Source organism: Notolepis coatsorum, assembly GCF_963971535.1.
Source record: "Notolepis coatsorum genome assembly, chromosome: 14".
Taxonomy (NCBI): domain Eukaryota; kingdom Metazoa; phylum Chordata; class Actinopteri; order Aulopiformes; family Paralepididae; genus Notolepis; species Notolepis coatsorum.
The window spans coordinates 72581120-72599696 of NC_140178.1; the positions used below are offsets into that span (position 1 = coordinate 72581120).

General features: G+C 43.7%; 1 protein-coding gene across 1 annotated transcript; it reads right to left on the reverse strand.

Moving 5' to 3' along the window:
* Positions 1-1361: 1361 nt before the first annotated feature.
* On the reverse strand, positions 1362-16978 carry noxo1a (NADPH oxidase organizer 1a). Its single transcript, XM_084328953.1, has 8 exons — positions 16829-16978; positions 16602-16682; positions 16436-16508; positions 16154-16337; positions 13343-13542; positions 8306-8422; positions 8018-8135; positions 1362-6768 (listed from the first exon to the last, which is right to left on the reverse strand). The coding sequence occupies exons 1-8, from the start codon at positions 16892-16894 to the stop codon at positions 6003-6005; spliced, it is 1605 nt and encodes a 534-aa protein (XP_084185079.1). The 5' UTR covers positions 16895-16978; the 3' UTR covers positions 1362-6002.
* Between the last annotated feature and the right edge of the window lie 1599 nt (positions 16979-18577).

The window sequence follows — 18577 nt, forward strand, 5'->3', positions numbered from 1 at the left end:
GAGTGGTGGGGGAAAAGAGCATTGTGCATAAAAAGATGGCTGGTAGCTTGGTATGATGGTCCCTGCTGCCTGCAATTTAAGTTGTAGTCAGTCGGGACCAAATCTAGGTCGAACTCAGGGTGTGGGATATGGCTTAAATTTTTAATAATTATGTAATTTGTTATTGGAAAAGATGTGCACACATCTTTCAAAAGAAAATGTGTTTTTGAGTGGTGGGGGAAAAGAGCATTGTGCATAAAAAGATGGCTGGTAGCTTGGTATGATGGTCCCTGCTGCCTGCAATTTAAGTTGTAGTCAGTCGGGACCAAATCTAGGTCGAACTCAGGGTGTGGGATATGGCTTAAATTTTTTATAATTATGTAATTTGTTATTGGAACAGATGTGCACACATCTTTCAAAACAAAGACAACTCTGCCCCAGGTCAAACGTATCATGTGTGAATGCACACATATTTTAAAAACAAGTGAAATAATCCTGAAAAAGTAGTATATTTCTTCACATTAGACATTTCATGTCTTCGAAATTCACCCATGTGACCTACAAAAAAGTTATTGTGATGTATTATTGTACTATTGGGGGCGACAGTGGCTTGGGAGGTAGAGCAGTTGTCTGGTAATCCAGAGGTTCCCGGTTCGATTCCCACTCCTCCCGGGTAGCATGTAGAAGTGTCCTTGAGCAAGACACTTAACCCCTAACTGCTCCTGATGAGCAGGTTGTCACCTTGCATGGTTGCCTCTGCCCTCGGTGTGTGATTGATTGATTGACTGAAAACTTTATTAACAGATTACAGAATGGGTACAATACAGTACGGCTCAATACACACAATTGTTAAGGGGATGCAGACCAGAGAGTCTTGTTTACATAAGGGTCCCCCATTTTCAATACATCATAAGAATGTGTGAGTGAATGGGTAAAATGTGAGTAACAAATTGTAAAGCGCTTTGGATAAAAGCGCTATATAAATGCACCATTTACCAATGCACCAAGAGGGTAGGTTAAAATATAGCCATGATGGAGTGTGGGAAATGATTTGTGTCAAGAAATGTCTGGTGTTTTCCTGTGAAATAATGGTCTTGGACTGTGGTCCGAGTTATCTGGTTTTGAAACAGACTTGGGTAAAGAACTAAAATGTTATTGGTATTCCTCATAACTGGGACAGGTCACACTCGCTGCCAAGTAGTAGGATAGGACATACTGTATGGGGATGATACATGACAAGATAAGATGGTGTAGCTGACCAAGTCACTTATCAGTGCCCAACCCAAAATGTTCAAGTTCATGTTTCTCACACACTTCATGCAAATGTATTTGCATAAAATCACTCTTCGATGAACTCCTGTGGAAAATCAAATAGCCAGGTATGGAATTTCAAGAAAGATATTTTTTATTAAATAGTTATGCAAATCATACTTTAAAAAGTCTTGCATTTAATACATTTACATTTAAAATGTCAAATATGATTTTGGCAAGTCTTCAAAATGTATTGGATTAAAGAAGTTACTTAAATACGTTTGGGGGAAATGGGTCTCATTCACCAACGGACTTAAGACAAAATTTGCTCTTAGGGCCATTTAAGACCTTTTCGGGCCGATTTTGGGATTCACCAACCGTCCCTTGTCTTGGATTCGGCCCTGACTAAGAGCATGATTTAGGAGCGCTGAAGAGCTGTCTTAACTTGACATACTGGTGTGCTCTGTGTTCTTAAGGGCTTTATTTGGGAGGAATCAGTGATTCCTTCATGTCAACTCTACAGGCCTCCTTGGAATTAATTAATCATAATTTAAATAATTATGACAATATTTGTATGATAAAAAAGTACTCATTTGATGTCGGAAAAATAAATAATATGGATTTATCTGATCACAGGGCAGCTGGATTAACCATATCTGAACCAGCTATTTTGGACAAATGTATAATTACTTAATTACTCAGATATTCAAACACAATTGTGCAATTATTGTGAAATGATTGAAAATAATAATTATTTAATGCCTTCTGTGGCATTTGTATTTCTTATTTGTTAAATATCTGTTTTATTGATTAATTATACATTTGAAAGAATGCAGGTTATAGCCAACATGCAATATATCCCATTGATTGGTACAATGGGACATACATTTGTCGTTTTATATAGCTATAACCTGCATTCTTTCAAATATATCATTAATCAATAAAACAGATGTAACAACTATGTAGCTTACTACACCAACACTGCAAATGACAGTGGATACATAAATAAGAACTAAAGCTAATCGTGTGGATATATCTATAGTGGAATAGACTGCATTAATATTCCATAAGTCTTGTTGCGCCACACACACTATAGCCTACGTGTCTGATGAATGAACAGTAGGCTTATATTATTCTAATGACTTGTTTCATTAGGATTTAGTAGATACTATATGCTCTGCCCTATATGTACAGTACACATTAACTCATTCAACGCCAGTCACGATGATCGTCGGGTTAACTCGCCATCGCTTGAGCGCCAATCACGAGTATAGTCGGGTTTTAATCGTTATTTTTTTTATTAGCGATATCCATTCATTTTCATCCATCCAGCCTGATGTTATTGTTGGGAATGGGTCTGAGCTCGCAAAAGGGCAAATACCGCCGCCTATCGTCTCCCGGATGGTATTGCACATCATTGGATTGGCTGGGGATGTGCATAAAGAAAATAAGTCTGGTCCGGGTTTTGCTTCTCGGGCATGCAGTATCATTGTACCACGTTGACTGGGGGGACTGGGAGCAGCGTGGATTATGTGTTTTGGACTATACCGTTGGATCAATGGACGCGATCGATATTTGGAATGGCGATCAGGAATTGGATTCATCTTTTTGCAGAATATGTTACCAGTCTTGGGTTAATCAGATGTTTTTTTCATAGCGATCACAACGTGTGTGTGTGTGCGTGCCGTTGGCGCTGAGCAAGGCACGGATAAGCGATTTTTCAGCCCGCTTTTGTATCATGCATAAGGACACATATACTATCGATTTATTTGAAAGCGATTCATAAATCAGCCGAAAAATGACAATGTGTTTTGTGTATTCCACTAAAGGGCTATTATCGTGTATTTCTCTGGAATTACTAGAAATCTCAAACTATACTACTATTCAAAACGGTATAAAACGGAAATGTACCGATGAAAAAACAATCCGTTTCGTACATGTTGACTGCAAGCAAGTCATTGATAAGCGACGGGTGTATTAGAGCCATAGTCATAATTTAAGATATATTTTAAGCACTCGCAAATTTTCCCCTCCTCCCATTGATTAAAGCGCTGGCGTGCTAGCCCTAATTTGGTCATATAGGCCCGGCGCAGAATGAGTTAAGGCCGCCAGTCGGGCGTACCATGAGCGGACTGGTGGACTGTACTACTATAGGGCAGCGCAGTATCTGTGAGCTCCTAATAAAACAAGTCATTAGAATAATATAAGCCTACTGCGTTCATTCATTACGCACATAGACTATACAGTACTGCGTGCACGTGTGTGTGGCCACAAGCTGTATAATGATGACAATACATTAATCTAATCTCATTTTGATCAGTCGCAAAGCGCTTCCTCTACCTATATCGACCACCATTTCCACATGGCTGCATCATCAGTTGCATTATAATGAGCTGGACAGGTGTGTCTAACTCTTGATGTCATACTTTTTGCGATTTCATTTGCACACGGTCTGTTGGCTCGCTTTATAAGGAGCTGCCAGAGGTGTGTCTGTATGCAAATTACCTAAACGGGAACGCGCGTTCATATTTGTGAGTGACATTCCTCATTGTCGGCATCCCAGCTGGGATAGTTTTGGCCACTTAAGATAGCTTTTCCATGCTTTGGTGATTCCGAGTGTACTTGTCACTCTTGTGATTTTGTCTTAAGTCGGTTCCAAGATGGTTGCCCTAAGAGAAATCTTTTGGCAATGTTGGTGAATGAGACCCAATGTCCGGATTGCAAAGTAAGCAGTACGGTCCGCTTTCCATAAGTCCACGAATTCCAACAATTCCTATGGAATTGTTTATTTTATAGTAATTTTCCTTTAAACTTTTTTGCCAGTATGGCCATGAAATAGGTATTAATCCTATTCAAAGTGATCTTAAAAAGTCTTCAATTTAACCTGCAGGAACCCTGCTTCCCGACCTCTGTGTGCTAAGCACAGCCAAGCATGCATATAAGGCACAACACCAATTTTCCAGCGTGGAAAATACACAGGCATTCAAGACAGATAGACAGAGAATATACTCTGAACTGGAGAATGATTAGGCATATTAATATTCATAGTCATTGCACCTGATTTTAGGTGTAAACAGGAAATTAGAGAATGAAAATACAACCATTGGACCACGGTGCTTCTAGATTTCCTCATACATAAGTAATATTTTACGAACCTGTCAATCAATTTTCAATGCTACTGTAAAACCTTGGCAGTTATTTTCAGGAATTGTATGCATAAACGTGCACGTTTGGTGGTGCAATTAACACATTCCCTGCCACGCAATTTGAGCATCTTATACCATTCTCTGCCAGCACTGTAAGTCTATGGAGATGTTCACCTTCTTTGCAGGGCTATAACTTTTTTAATTGTATTGCTAAATTGACATTACTATGACCCATTCAACATCGATTATCTATCGTTCAGGATGTAGGAACGTTTTACTTTTTCATTCATACATTCATATGAAAATACCGTCTAGAATATAAATATGTTTTTATCGTTTTCTGCAGTAATTCCTAGAACATGAGATAGGCATAAACGCATATATAGATTATCAAATGCTGTTTGTTGCCGATCCACGCTATATTTCAACTGTACATGATCCTAAACGTTATGACTGATCATGCGCGGATGAACGGAGGGGGGGGGGGGTCGTTTATAATTCTGTGATCGTCGTTAAATGCTTTATGTGGTATGGGTGATATATTGGTCAGAGCAGTTTGCATGGATAATAATAAACAAACAGGCTGAAAGTATAGTCAGCGTCCTCTTACCGTTGGACGATGAGACTGGAGGAAAAAGATCCCACTTATTTGACGTGATCGCCTAAATCCATTTCCGGTTTGTATAATCATAATACACGGCCAAATCGTATCGATTATTGCGTTATGGCAGCGATCGCTACACACGGACGTGTGTATACAGTCCCGCAACAATATGCGAGTGGCCGGACGCATTTCGGAGACGCACCGAGATCGACTCGTCCATTTCTCGCAGATCATCCACCAGGGGGCAGTATTGAAGCGTTGCAGAGTTGTGCCGGCTCACACTGCATCAGACCAGGCTCCGTGAGGGAAATAAGGAAAAAATGGCGAAAAAATTAAATATGATCTCAATAATGCCGTACGCCGTGGATTGGCAGAATTAGCATGAACTTGAAACACGTTGTATGACGTTTTTGGCGCAGGATGTGTTAAGGGTCTCAGTATCAATAGTCAGTAGGTTACTCTACCCTGCAACAGTATAAGGCTATCAGTATCAATAGTCAGTAGGTTACTCTACCCTGCAACAGTATAAGGCTATCAGTATCAATGGTTACTCTACCCTGCAACAGTATAAGGCTATAGTCAGTAGGTTACTCTACCCTGCAACAGTATAAGGGTATCAGAATCAATAGTCAGTAGGTTACTCTACCCTACAACAGTATAACAGTAGCAGCCTTCATCCTGTCACCATTAATGCCATAATTATATGAAGACGACATCAGCAAAACATATGGTGAAGTCACAGAAATCAGACACCTTCATAGTTTACAACATACACTCACCACAAGCCATCTGATGTAATGGCTTTCATTTCATTACATTATGACCCAGAAAAACCACAACTCAAACCACAACTCTAGTGTATTTAAACACAACCTCTTGAACTGTCTTGTTCCACCTCAATCAACCAGACGACTTTCAGCTGCATTTCTGAGTCATGGGTCTCCATCCTTTGGACCAGGGATGGAGACTACAGCAACTTGCTAACAGAAATCAACAAAACAGCATGGGGAAATGTCAGCGGCTCACAACCCTGCTCTAGAGGCTTTCCTGCGCGTGATGGTGGTACAGCGGGTGAGGATCTCCTGTGCCTGGGGCCTCGGAGGCACCATGGGCGTGACGGGCCTCTTGTAAAGGTTGGGCTCGGACCTGCTGGGGGTAATCCTGTCCTCTGCGCCCCTGTTGGGGCTGAGGTGGTGCGATGCCATGGCAGGAGGGGCATGGCTGCGGCTCAGGTTGAGGGAGGAGCTTCCTGAGGAGGAGCTGAGGTCATCGCTCCAGCTGTAGTCACTGCTGTCACTTCCCAGGCTGCCATCGCTGTCCGCTGTCAGGCTCGTCTGGCGCCCGTCTTCCTCTTCAGAAATCACAACGATAGTGGGTGTTGTCGGGGAGATAAGACTGGGTCTAGAGGTGCCCGGAGTTATCGGGGAGCTCAGACTGGGTCTAGAGGTGCCCGGAATTGTCGGGGTGCTAGGGCTGGGTCTAGAGGTGCCCGGAGTTGGCTGGGCCATTTGGGACATAGACAGGGTGTTCATAGAGCGGGACTTCAGCTTGTCAGCAGGTTGGAGCTGATTGGGCGCGGGGAGGCGCGTGCCAGGTTTCTGCAGGAGATTGCCTTGGGAACGACTGAGCTCATGGGAGTGGCCTGCAAGACTGGTGGAGTGGACCTGCAGGTGGGACAGGTTGAGGGAGGAGTTGAGAAGGTCCTGCTGAAGGACTGCCATGCGGACACGGGGGTTGTTGTAGGGCTGCAGGTACATGGTGGGGATGTAGCCTGCCTTACCACTGTATCTGTTGGGAGGAAGCAGAGGGTAGAAATCAGCTCTTAATCCTATCTTGACCAGTATCCAGGACAACAAATCCAATCTCAGGTGCTCAGCAGTGTTGGTTGATGGTTGATTGGTACGACATGAACTTTCACAGATGGCTTGTTGACAACAATGCCTTTGCAAACAAGTAGAGCTTTTTCAATCTGACGTTCCCAGGTTGGCACACCAAAACCAACTCCAGACATATAATTTTGGAAAGAATAACAGTTTTTTAATCCAACCTCTCAGTCTAGATTAGGTTACAGGCCCAGCCGAAACCGAGGTGTCCTATCAAACTGGTTCTTAATTAGGTTGTTTTGCAGATCAGTACAGGTTGAGCTTGCAAGCAGGACAACGTCTCGATCCCAATGGACCTTCCTCCATTACAAGTGGCAAGAGCCCTGTAGCTCATCGGAATAGCATCTGGTATGAGAGCCATTCATTCGTGAGACTCCAGTTATGGGAACGTCACTGTATTGCAAATAGCCCACTATGCTTGTCTTTGTGTTTGCTGTGTTTGTCCTGCCACTTGGGAGGTGCAATCACCAAACATTTTGTCTTAATCAAATGTCCATTATGCAGCTATTGACACCGGCCCCTTGAGAAATACTGTAACTGTAGGTGTTGTGGGCCTGGAGGTGTTGTGGGCCTGATTAAAGTAAACGTCTTTTGATCGACTGACCCAGTGACATTCACACGCTGCTCATCCATGCCATGTGGCCCCTCGCCCTACTTTATCTCCCTCAACATTGTCTGTATATCTGAGTCTTTTTCACAGTCAGAGGATACATTGTGAAAAACTGTTTCATTAACACAGGCTGCCCTTGACTAAATAAATTCTTAGTCGACTAATATAGAGTTGTACCCTTCTTGCTGACTTGTAAGTCGCTTTGGATAAAAGCGTCAGCCAAATGACAACATGCAATAGTCATACATTGGATTTGTTGACTCCAACTACAAATCTGTAAAACATTTAGTTTTCCATGTGCAATTTTTCGTTTTTCAGGAAATAATTCATTCAGCATGGTAAAACAAAAAAGGAAAAAAGCATACAAATCTACTAATAACAATTAAAGTCTTGACCGACTAAGACCAAATCCATCGATTAGTGACTATGAGGGGGGCAGCCCTACACAGAACCCTTGAATAAGCAACCACCGCTGTGTTGCTAGGTGTACAGGACAAGGCTCATCAGTATATAAGTAATCAGTTATGTTTCCTAGGCGGCATACCTGATGAGCCACCAGCCGTTGTCAGACTTCTGCAGGACCTCCACCACTGAACCAATGTCTACAGACACCTCGTCGCCTTTGCTGGCCTTGTAGCTCTTAATTGCAATGTACAGGACACCTAGAGGGGTGGAAGGGGGGGTATTTAATATAGTGTTATGATCGACACACATCCGGCCTACCTGCCTCTTAATGAACATGGCACATCATTTGAAATGTGCACAAATATCCGTCATGAGACATTTATAAATGAATTAAACAGTATCACAGAGAGCGTTTCTCTACACGTACCCATCCCATCCTCATTGTCATCACCATCATCATAATCATCACCGTCCTCTATCTTCTCCAGGTAGGGCGCAGGGAACCAGGCCAACCGCTTGTCCTCGTTCTCCACCAGCCACCAGCCTGAACACACACACACACACAGAGGAGAGATTGGGTCATCATAGGCCACAACAGGGTTACGGATTTACAGTATATCATGATCCATTCAAATAATGGATGGATTTGAATTTTTGTCAGCTGATGGCTGCTTCCAGTAAATCAAGGAATTGGGTCATTCCTGGCTATTGGTGACTTTTCCGTCTTCAGGATAAAACTCGTTTTACTTAAAATTAATCACATGATGGGCGGCTATGTGGTGCAGTGGGCAAGGCACTCACCACCAATGCTGGAGACGCTGGGTTTGAGCCCAGCTCTCCACATTGTTTTCAGTTTGGCTGGTCGTCCGTACTAATACAATTGGCAGTATTAGGGGGAGGGAAAACTGAGGGGTGGGGATTGGACGTTGTGGACAGCGACTCCTACAGGTCGGTTGGTGCGCCTGCGCAGTAGAATCAAGAAGCGATGGCCCCTCCAAAGCGCAGACCCCTGAAAGATCGCGCCGCGCAGGTGAAAAGATGCGACGGCTGCTACCTCGAGTATCGGAGGGGACTCGTGCTATGTATGGCTTCGTCCACATTGCAGCCGGCTTGTGGGAGGCAAGAAACAGCGTTCGAGACAGGGGAGGGTTGAATTGGACAATACGTAATTGGGATGAGAGAGAAATAGAAAATGGGAGAAAAAGTGGATAAAAAAAAATGTATCACATGTTTATAATGAAAGGCTTTTATTATAGATGGAGGTCCTCTTTATAACATTAAAACACAAAAATGCATGTACTATATATATATTCTAAATACTAATTTTAGGCACATACACCCCTTTTTACAATGTCCCCAAAGCAAATGTTCAGTTTCAAATTCAAAGAAGCAAAGTGAGGTGAGATCTGTTGCTTTTTTTGCAAGTGTTATGGTGTTAGTCTGTATGTCCTACTCTTAAATGTCCACCCTGTTAGGCAAAATTATGAAGAAAGTAAACCCCATTAAAAAAAAGTTAAATGTGTTTGATATATATACTAAACAAAGCATTGTTTAAGTCTAGAGAGCTAGCTAGGTTTTCTGTTTCACAGAGCAATGGCTAATTTGGTTGAAAATGTTCCACCCTGTTCGGTTTATATATACAGGGGGGAACCTAACTCTATTACAAAATGTAAGGAAATACATATGAATGCTGATACATTTCCAATTGTCATGTAAACTGTATTTTACCAATATGTACAATGTAACACGTTACATCGACAGACAGACAGACAGACAGACAGACAGACAGACAGACAGACAGACAGACAGACAGACAGACAGACAGACAGACAGACAGACAGACAGACAGACAGAGACAGAGCTAGACAGAGACAAACAGAGAGCGACAGAGAGAGAGCGACAGACAGACAGAGACAGATAGAAAGACTGACAGAGACAGACACAGACAGAGATAGGTAGAAAGACAGATGGAGACAAACAGAGAAAGACAGACGGACAGAGACAAATTAAGAAAGACACAGGCAGACAGACAGAGACAAACAGAGAGAGAGAGACAGACAGACAGACACAAAGAGACAGAGGCATAGACAGAGAGAGACAGATAGAAAAACTGACAGAGATAGGTAGAAAGACAGACAGAGATAGAAAGGCGGACAGAGACAGAGATAGAAGACAGACATAGAGACAGAGACTTAAAAGTTGGCTGTGGATGTCCGAAGGTCATAGGGGAATTGTTGGTAATTCCACCCTGTTAGGGTCCTTTCCACCCTGTTGAGTTCCTTTCCACCCTGTTAGTCACCTTTTCTTTTTAAATAACTTAACTATTAAATGTTTTACATCATGCCGGATCATGCCGCCATCTTGCTGGTCCCAGCATATAAACAGAGATCACGTGACGCCGTCGTGTCACGTGAGGTAAAAAAATGGGACGACCAATCAGAGGCCACGCTTCAGGACGCACTAGACGCCACCGACTGGGGAATGTTCAAGAGGAGTAACAGTGACGTCAGCGATTTCACAGACGCTGTGGAGTCATTCATAACAACACTGGCTGATAGTATCGTCCCCACAAAGAAGGCAAGGGTGTTCCCAAACCAGAAACCATGGGTGGACAGTACTATCAGAGCAGCCCTGAACTCTCGCACCACTGCTTATAACCGGGGCAGAGAGTCAGGAAACATGGAAGAGTACAAGACAACAGTCTACACTCTGCGCAAGGCTGTCAAACTTGCTAAGAGGACGTATGCCGACAAGATGGAGGCACAAATGGCACAGAATGACACAAGAGGCTTATGGCAGGGACTGAGGGCTATAACTGACTACAAAGTCAGCACCCCCTCAATGGGGAGCGACGACGCCTCCCTTGCGGACCAGCTCAACACCTTCTACGCGCGGTTTGGTTCAAACAGTGGCACTGCTAGCCCAACGGCTAGTGACGTCACTGGTGCGCCGGCTGTTGTGGAGGGGGGGGGGCATCCGCGGGGGGGCGGGGACGCTCTCTCATTGGCGGTACACAGTGTGAGAAGAGCATTTATGCAGGTGAACACCAGGAAGGCTGCTGGCCCAGATGGTATAACAGGACGCATACTTAAGTCCTGTGCCAACCAGCTTGCCCCGGTGTTCACCGCCATATTTAATCAATCCCTGGCGGAGTCAGTGGTCCCTGCCTGCTTCAAGATGTCTACCATCATCCCTGTACCGAAGAAACCCTCCCCAACATGTCCAAATGACTACAGACCGGTGGCACTCACCTCTGTGGTCATGAAATGTTTTGAGAGGCTGGTCAAGGACCACATTTGTGCCTCCCTCCCCAGTGATATGGACCCTATGCAATTTGCATACAGGACAAACAGGTCCACTGACGACGCGGTCTCCCAGGTACTGCACAGCACCCTCTCCCACCTTGACCGTCAGAAGGGGGGCTATGTGAGACTGTTGTTCATTGACTACAGCTCAGCGTTCAACACCATAGTCCCCACCAGACTGGTGGACAAGCTGATCGAGCTGGGTCTGAGCTCCGCCCTGAGCGCCTGGGTACTGGACTTTGAGTGAAAGACCCCAGGCGGTCAGGGTGGGGGGTCAGACCTCCAACACCATCACCCTGAGCATCGGGTCCCCCCAGGGCTGTGTTCTAAGCCCCCTGCTGTACTCACTCTACACACACGATTGTGTGGCCAAGTTCAGCTCCAACTCCATAGTGAAGTTCGCAGACGACACGGTGGTGGTGGGGCTGATCTCGGACAACGACGAGAAGGCCTACCGGGAGGAGGTTGAGGTACTCGAACGCTGGTGCCAGGACAACAGCCTGCTCCTGAACATTGGTAAAACCAAGGAGCTGATCGTGGATTATAGGAGAGGACAGCAGGAGACACACACACCACTGATGATTAACGGGGCTACCGTGGACAGGGTGAGCAGCTTTAAGTACCTGGGGGTCCACATCTCAGAGGATCTGACATGGTCAACACACATAGACACAGTAGTAAAGAAGGCGAAACAGCGCCTCTACCACCTGAGACAGTTAAGGAAGTTCAGAGTATCGGGGAAGATACTCCAGTCCTTCTACTCCGGAGCTGTAGAGAGCATCTTGACCGGAAACATCACTGCCTGGTATGGAAACAGCACGGCACAGGACAAGAAGGCCCTACAGAGAGTGGTGCACTACCTCCCCTGCAGGTTCTATACAACAAGAGGTGCAAATCCAGAGCCTGCAGGATAATGAAAGACCCTCACCACCCCAATAACAGCCTGTTCCAGCTGCTGAGGTCAGGCAGACGCCTGCGAACCGCAGCTACTAGGACAGAGCGGCTTAGGCTCAGCTTCTTCCCCCAGGCCATCAGAGCCCTGAACAATGAACATTGAGTGCCACAGAACACTGAACTATCCACACACAAGCACACATGAACACACACACGACACGCACGCTCACACACTAGCAGCCACATAAAACTTTAACATGAGCGGGCACACACTCATGCCGCACACACGCACACTTATGGCCAAAAGGAAAGGCCACTTTAAATTAGAATAACAGGAACAGTGTATTGCACTACCAAAGCTACCTAGCATGTCCTATATGCTCTGTAAATAACTATGTACAGATACCGAGATGTCACACCATGTTACCTGTTACCTGTTTATTGCACAATGTTGTTTTTTATTGGATTCTATTATATGTTGTACCACTGTATTGCACATCGTTGCGGGCAAGACCACCCGCATTTCATTGTATACTTGTATGCCGTGACAATTAAAACTCTTGACTTGACTTGACATGTTTTACATGTTCATTTGCACCGTTGAAAAGGATCAACAGCATTTTTTTTTTTTATTAGGCAAGATTGTTTAATTATTTACCCTTTGGGGTAAATTGGGTGCATACATGCGATTGTTCTGAATAATAAACAAATGTTCTACTCCACAATTCTGATTGATTGATTGATTGATTGAAAATTGTATTAACAGATTGCAGAATGGGTACAATACAATAACAGTACAGCTCAATACACACAATTGTTAAGGGGATGCAGACCAGAGAAATACTTTCGTCTTGTTTACATCAGGGTCCCCCATTTCATTCTTGTTTCATTATTATTCAAATAAAACCATATATATGATGGAATAAGGGACACATAAGGTGTAAGAAAAGCTAAGTATTGTTGAATATTTACATTATTAACACTTTGCAATAGCTATGTATATGTCCCTAACAGGGTGAAACTCTCTCACGGTCGATGGCTGAACAATCCACCCATAATTATTATTATTTAAGTGCTTGAGCTCTACCAATACAAGTACCTGAAGGCTAAACTGTTATTTACCTGATATAATTCTAAAAACGCAAAATAAACATGATTCCCCCCCCCCAAAGGTTAGCGCATTGAAAAGCCACCAATAGTCAGGAATGACCCAAGCAGTGTGTGTGTGTGTGTGTATGTGTGTGTGTGTGTGTGTTCTCTCTCACCTGCTTTGTCTTTAATGAGCACGTCCATTATTTCGTCCAGCGCCACTTTAAAGGGTTTGTTCTTGGTGTCCTTGGTCTCATATGGGGCCACGCACCGGTACGTCTCAATCACAAACGGCTGCGTCACATTGCCAACGCTGGCACTCCGGTTATATGTTCCACCACGTCCGACGGCATCGTTTGAAGGCATGATCACGATGCTGCAGACGAGAGACATGGGTAAGTTTGGTGCTTAAAAGGAAAACTCCAACATTTTGGGAAATTAGCTTATTTGCCATCTACCCTGGAGTTAGACAAGAAGATACATACCTTTTTCTTCTCTGTGCATGCAGTAGGAGTAGGAAGACGTTGGGAACTAGGCTAATGGAGGAACCTACTTCCAGTGACTGACGCTAAGCTAGGCTAACGGTGCGCGTCTTCCTACTCCTACTGCATGCACAGAGAAGAAAAAGGTATGTATCTTAACACTCCAACATTTTGGAGGGCGGCTGAGTGGCGCAGTGGGAAAGGCGCTCGCCACTAACGCAGGAGATGCTGGTATCGAGCCCAGCTCTCGGCGTTGCTACCGGCCGTCATACTAACACAATTGGCAGTGTTAGAGGTAGGGAAAGCCGGTGGGTGGGGATTGGACGTTGTGGACAGCGACTCCTACAGGTCGGTTGGGTGACGCCGGTACGGCGGAAACAGGAAGTATCGGGGGCAGCATGAGCCTCCCACGCGTTACTCCTCGCCACTGAGTGTTCGAGCTGTTGCGGTGCAAAGATGCGACAGGCTGCCTCCTCGTGTACCGGAGGGGACACGTGATGCAAGGCTTCTATCCTCACTACAGCCGACCTGTGGGAGGCATAGTCTAGCAACGTTCAAGACAGGGGAGGGAAGAATTGGAAACACGAAATTGGGCTGGGAGAAAAATAGAAAATGGGGAGAAAAAGTGGATAAAAAAAAAAAAACACTCCAACATTTTGGGAACCCTGGAGTTAGACAAGAAGATGCATACCTTTTTCTTCTCTGTGCATGCAGTAGGAGTAGGAAGACGTTTGGAACTAGGCTAATGGAGGAACCTACTTCCAGTGATTGACGCTAAGCTAGGCTAACGGTGCGTGTCTTCCTACTCCTACTGCATGCACAGAGAAGAAAAAAGGTATGTATCTTCTTGTCTAACTCCAGGGTAGATGCCAAATAAGCTAATTTCCCAAAATGTTGGAGTTTTCCTTTAACAAACTGCTCCAAATTTCTCGAAAAAACTGCGTAAGAGAACAGTCAAGACTCTATCCACCCAAACAACTGGTCTGCCTATAATGCTCAAAAGGAGCGTCTCTCTCCAGGTCAGCAGGCTGCTCAATGTGGACTATTATGCAACACTATCCCAAACATTAAACATTCACTTTAAACACGTAGGCTACCTGGCTATTTATTCTTACATATTTGCAATACTTCTACCGCATTTTGTTTTATTGCATGTTGTATATTTTAGTTTTGTATTGTATAGTGTTTGGTCTCTTTACTGTTTTACTTCTCTTTTCTTTTTTACTGTATGACGCACAATCTCGGGAGGGTCATACAGAACTTGAAACTTGAACTTGAACTTAATTAGGCCCATACACGTTATGCACATAAACATAAAATGATTATGTACATCTGCTGTGCAGTTAGTAAAGCTATGGCGTTTAAAAAAAACGTTGGTGTTAAATATGTGGCGGGTGGCAGCATAGATATATAGATATCTATGGGTGGCAGTAATGAGAAAGGAGGAGGGGCTACCTGCGGGAGGAACGTGAGTTGACCAGAGCACCAGTGGTCCAGCTGCTCTTGAACGCATACGGGCAGGCCTAGTGTGCCATATTATATGGATGCCGTGGTTATGCACAGCACACGCGTGCCAATGTTTGATAAAGTTGAATAACCGAGTGCTATGATATCCGTTTACTTCATTGTGAGAAGTTTGATATCTCTTTCTTCAGTTCGTGAAGTGGTATTTATTGATGTGTGATATAGTTTTCCTTCATTGTGTGAAGTGCTATTTATTGACATTTGATATCGTTCTCCTTCATTGTGTGAAGTGCTATTTATTGACATTTGATATCGTTCTCCTTCATTGTGTGAAGTATCACCAGGTTGCCGTGAATAAACCGCCCGGTCAACGCTGATTGGGGTTCCTGACACGAGGTTGAAGTGGGCTTATAGTATTTTTGTCCATCACTTTTATATAATAAATACTATGTAAGGGATAATGTATTTGTAGGTCATTGTCGCAAAATAATTGACCGACACGGAGTTTAAAATACCGAGCCGCCTCGGCGTCGTCGGCGAGGTGTTTTAAACGTCAGTGAAGGTCAATTATTTTGCGACAATGATCGAGTATAGCTATACATTATCCCGCTTATTACATGGCTAACTTACTAACAATATACGGTACCTAATTCATTTTACATCGACTCGCAACAGTAACACTGGTTCTGGGCTGGCTCCGCTGAGTGCTCGTCGCTCCGGCAGCCGGCAGTTTGCACTGATGTCAGTGGGCTTGATTGCGAACAGCTGCGCACAGCGGTCATTATTGTGGGCTTGATTGCGAACAGCTGCGCACAGCGGTCATTATTGTCCCACAGCGGTCATTATTGTCTGATAACTGACCTCTGACGCGCGCTATTGACCAATCACAAGCAAGCATTTCGGAGAATGTGAAAACGCGCCATGTAAAATAATGTTAAATTAACCTACACTCTGTGTCTTTCTTAAAGCTAGGAACTTAGCGGGTGTAACAAATAGATAGAATTGCATGTTCTGTGTCTAAAATGTCCAGGGTACTCTCACCTATTCTTTGCGAATTCCGGCTGAAGGTCTTGATCTTTCGGGTGGAAGAAATGCATGACGTCTGGCGACTGTGTGACTCGCGGGTCGCAGCTCAGGAGATCATTGCAGTACTTCTCTAAAAACGTGAGACGGACCACTGATTTGCTGGCACCCTTCTTTCCAGCGCGCACTTTCATCCTTTTGTCTGTATAAAGGAACGTGAAATATGTCAGATGAGCACAAAAGCCTATAGAGAAATGTCTCCAAAAATGTGGAGACGTTTAGGAAATTACGTACGCATACCTTGAAATCTGGGAATGATTCTGTCGGATCTTTTCAGTGGGTTTACAGGTGGAAATGCTTTCTTCATTTGTTTCTATTGTGTACAAACAAAAATAATTATGTAAGTAAGGGTATCAGGTCAATTATTAATATAAACCAACGAATTCCTGGCTATTGATTTACTTACATGCATTTTCTTGAAGTCTTGAAAGCTTCGGTACACTATAATGTCATTCTGATCTGACCAAAGCACCGAGGCCATGTACATCTGAGGGGGAGAACATATTATAGAACAGTTCAATACATTTTATTTTCATTTAGCAGATAACCATTCATTTTGAATAAAAAAACTAACAAACATGGTTGTTAAATTCCACGTTTAGGAAATAATAATACGCCTTATGATATCCTTACTTTGTGCTTCTCCTTATGCATCACTCCAATGAGACGGACGTTAATGGGATACCTCTGAGACTCCATCACGTCTTCGATTATGTATAGGATAAAACTATTATTATTATTAGTAGGCCTACTATACTAGAGTAAACTATTGCGTCTGTCAGTGCTGCCGTTAAGCACTGAAACTGAACGCTCAACATGAGTTTATATTCCCTCAGTATGTGAGGGTGTGGCTGAGCCCAGGAGGAACATGATGTCGTCACATTCAGGAAAGTCCATCCACCACCCACTGAACACCATTGACTCCCTGACACTTCAAGAAAGTCAACTCTTTATTATACATACAGACTGGAGCGGTTTTAGAGTATATCCTAGCCAATTATCCTCTAACCCCTGTAATATCTGGGTTTGCCCCCGTAGCCCCTTTCGGGTCTGTGATGCACGCCAACATGGTTGGATGAGTGAATACACAGTCCCTTATACGACCATGGAAAAATCTCACAATTAACTCGCTTTTCTCTATCAAAGCGCTCGTTGTACAAGCATCGCAGAGAAATTTCAAAGGTACTCACAGTTGCACGAGGGTTTTGGACAGACAAACGCTAGGGTTTGAAAGCTCGGCGTTGCTAATAAACATTTTAAATAATCTGTATAAACTGGTAAATACGGCTCAGAGTGGCTTTATTTCCGGCTTTGGCTGATCACAGCGCAGGCGCATCAGGCACCCAAAGCCGGAAATAAAGCCGCGTTGACCAGTTTATAAAAATTATTTAAATGTTTATTAGCAACGTCAAGCTTTCAAACCCTAGCGTTTGTCTGTCCCAACTCCGAAACCCTCGTGCAACTGTGAGTACCTTTGAAATTTCTCTGCGATACTTATTTTTTTATTTATCCAAATTAGTTATGTTTCTTTTTTATATCCAACTATTGTAGTGTTCTCAGTTATGAAACAGAACATGTACCGTCCTATGAACTCAGAACATTTCCCTGGGTGCCCTCAAGCATCTATACAATCTTTCCAAATGCATTGTCTGGAGCAGCTTCAGACTTTATACTTGATGATGACATCACAACATAGGTTTTGGATTTGGAGGAGAGTTGCTCATTTTCACTAATAGTTCATACTGTCTTAGACCAGAGGAATAACATGTATGAATTCTGAAATTGATGTAGTTCCTCACAATCCTCACAATCCTCTTTAGCCTTACCATACACAATCAAACACGACCAATAAGGGGGCAGTGTCATTCATTATATGACAAACACTCTTACTGAGAATTACAACACCATGACAACGAAATAGCAAACACCCTCTTCATCACTGGACAAAGAGGGGGCTTCTAATAAATCACACAGGGATAGAATGTGTGCACTGCTGTCACAACACCATTTCCTCAACAGTGAACAATGTGCTGTTCTCATCTTATCTTGTTGACGCTTTGAAACCTATAACCATGCATTCATTTAGCAGATAACCATTCATTTGCATTAAAAAACAAACACGTTTGTTAAATTCCACGTTCAGGAAAATGAAAACGCCCTGTGATAGTATCCCCACTTTGTTTCTGAGGGTTACTAATAAATCACAGAGGAACAGATTGTGTGCGTCAGTGTCAACAACACCATTTCCTCCACGGTGAGCGATATAATGTGTTGTTCTTATCGTTGAAACCCATTACCACAGTCAAATATACTAGAATCAGATAATGTCATCCACGGTGCAACGTTTGTGTTTTGCATGAAATAGGCTACACATTGTCAAGG

Excerpts from the sequence above, each read along its gene's own strand:
- noxo1a (XM_084328953.1), bottom strand. The coding sequence starts at position 16,894 with ATGGAGTCTCAGAGGTATCCCATTAACGTCCGTCTCATTGGAGTGATG. Across the intron at positions 13,543-16,153 it reads CCGGAATTCGCAAAGAATAG|CATCGTGATCATGCCTTCAA; the intron begins GTGAGAGTACCC and ends TCTCGTCTGCAG. Across the intron at positions 8,136-8,305 it reads TGACAATGAGGATGGGATGG|GTGTCCTGTACATTGCAATT; the intron begins GTACGTGTAGAG and ends CCACCCCTCTAG.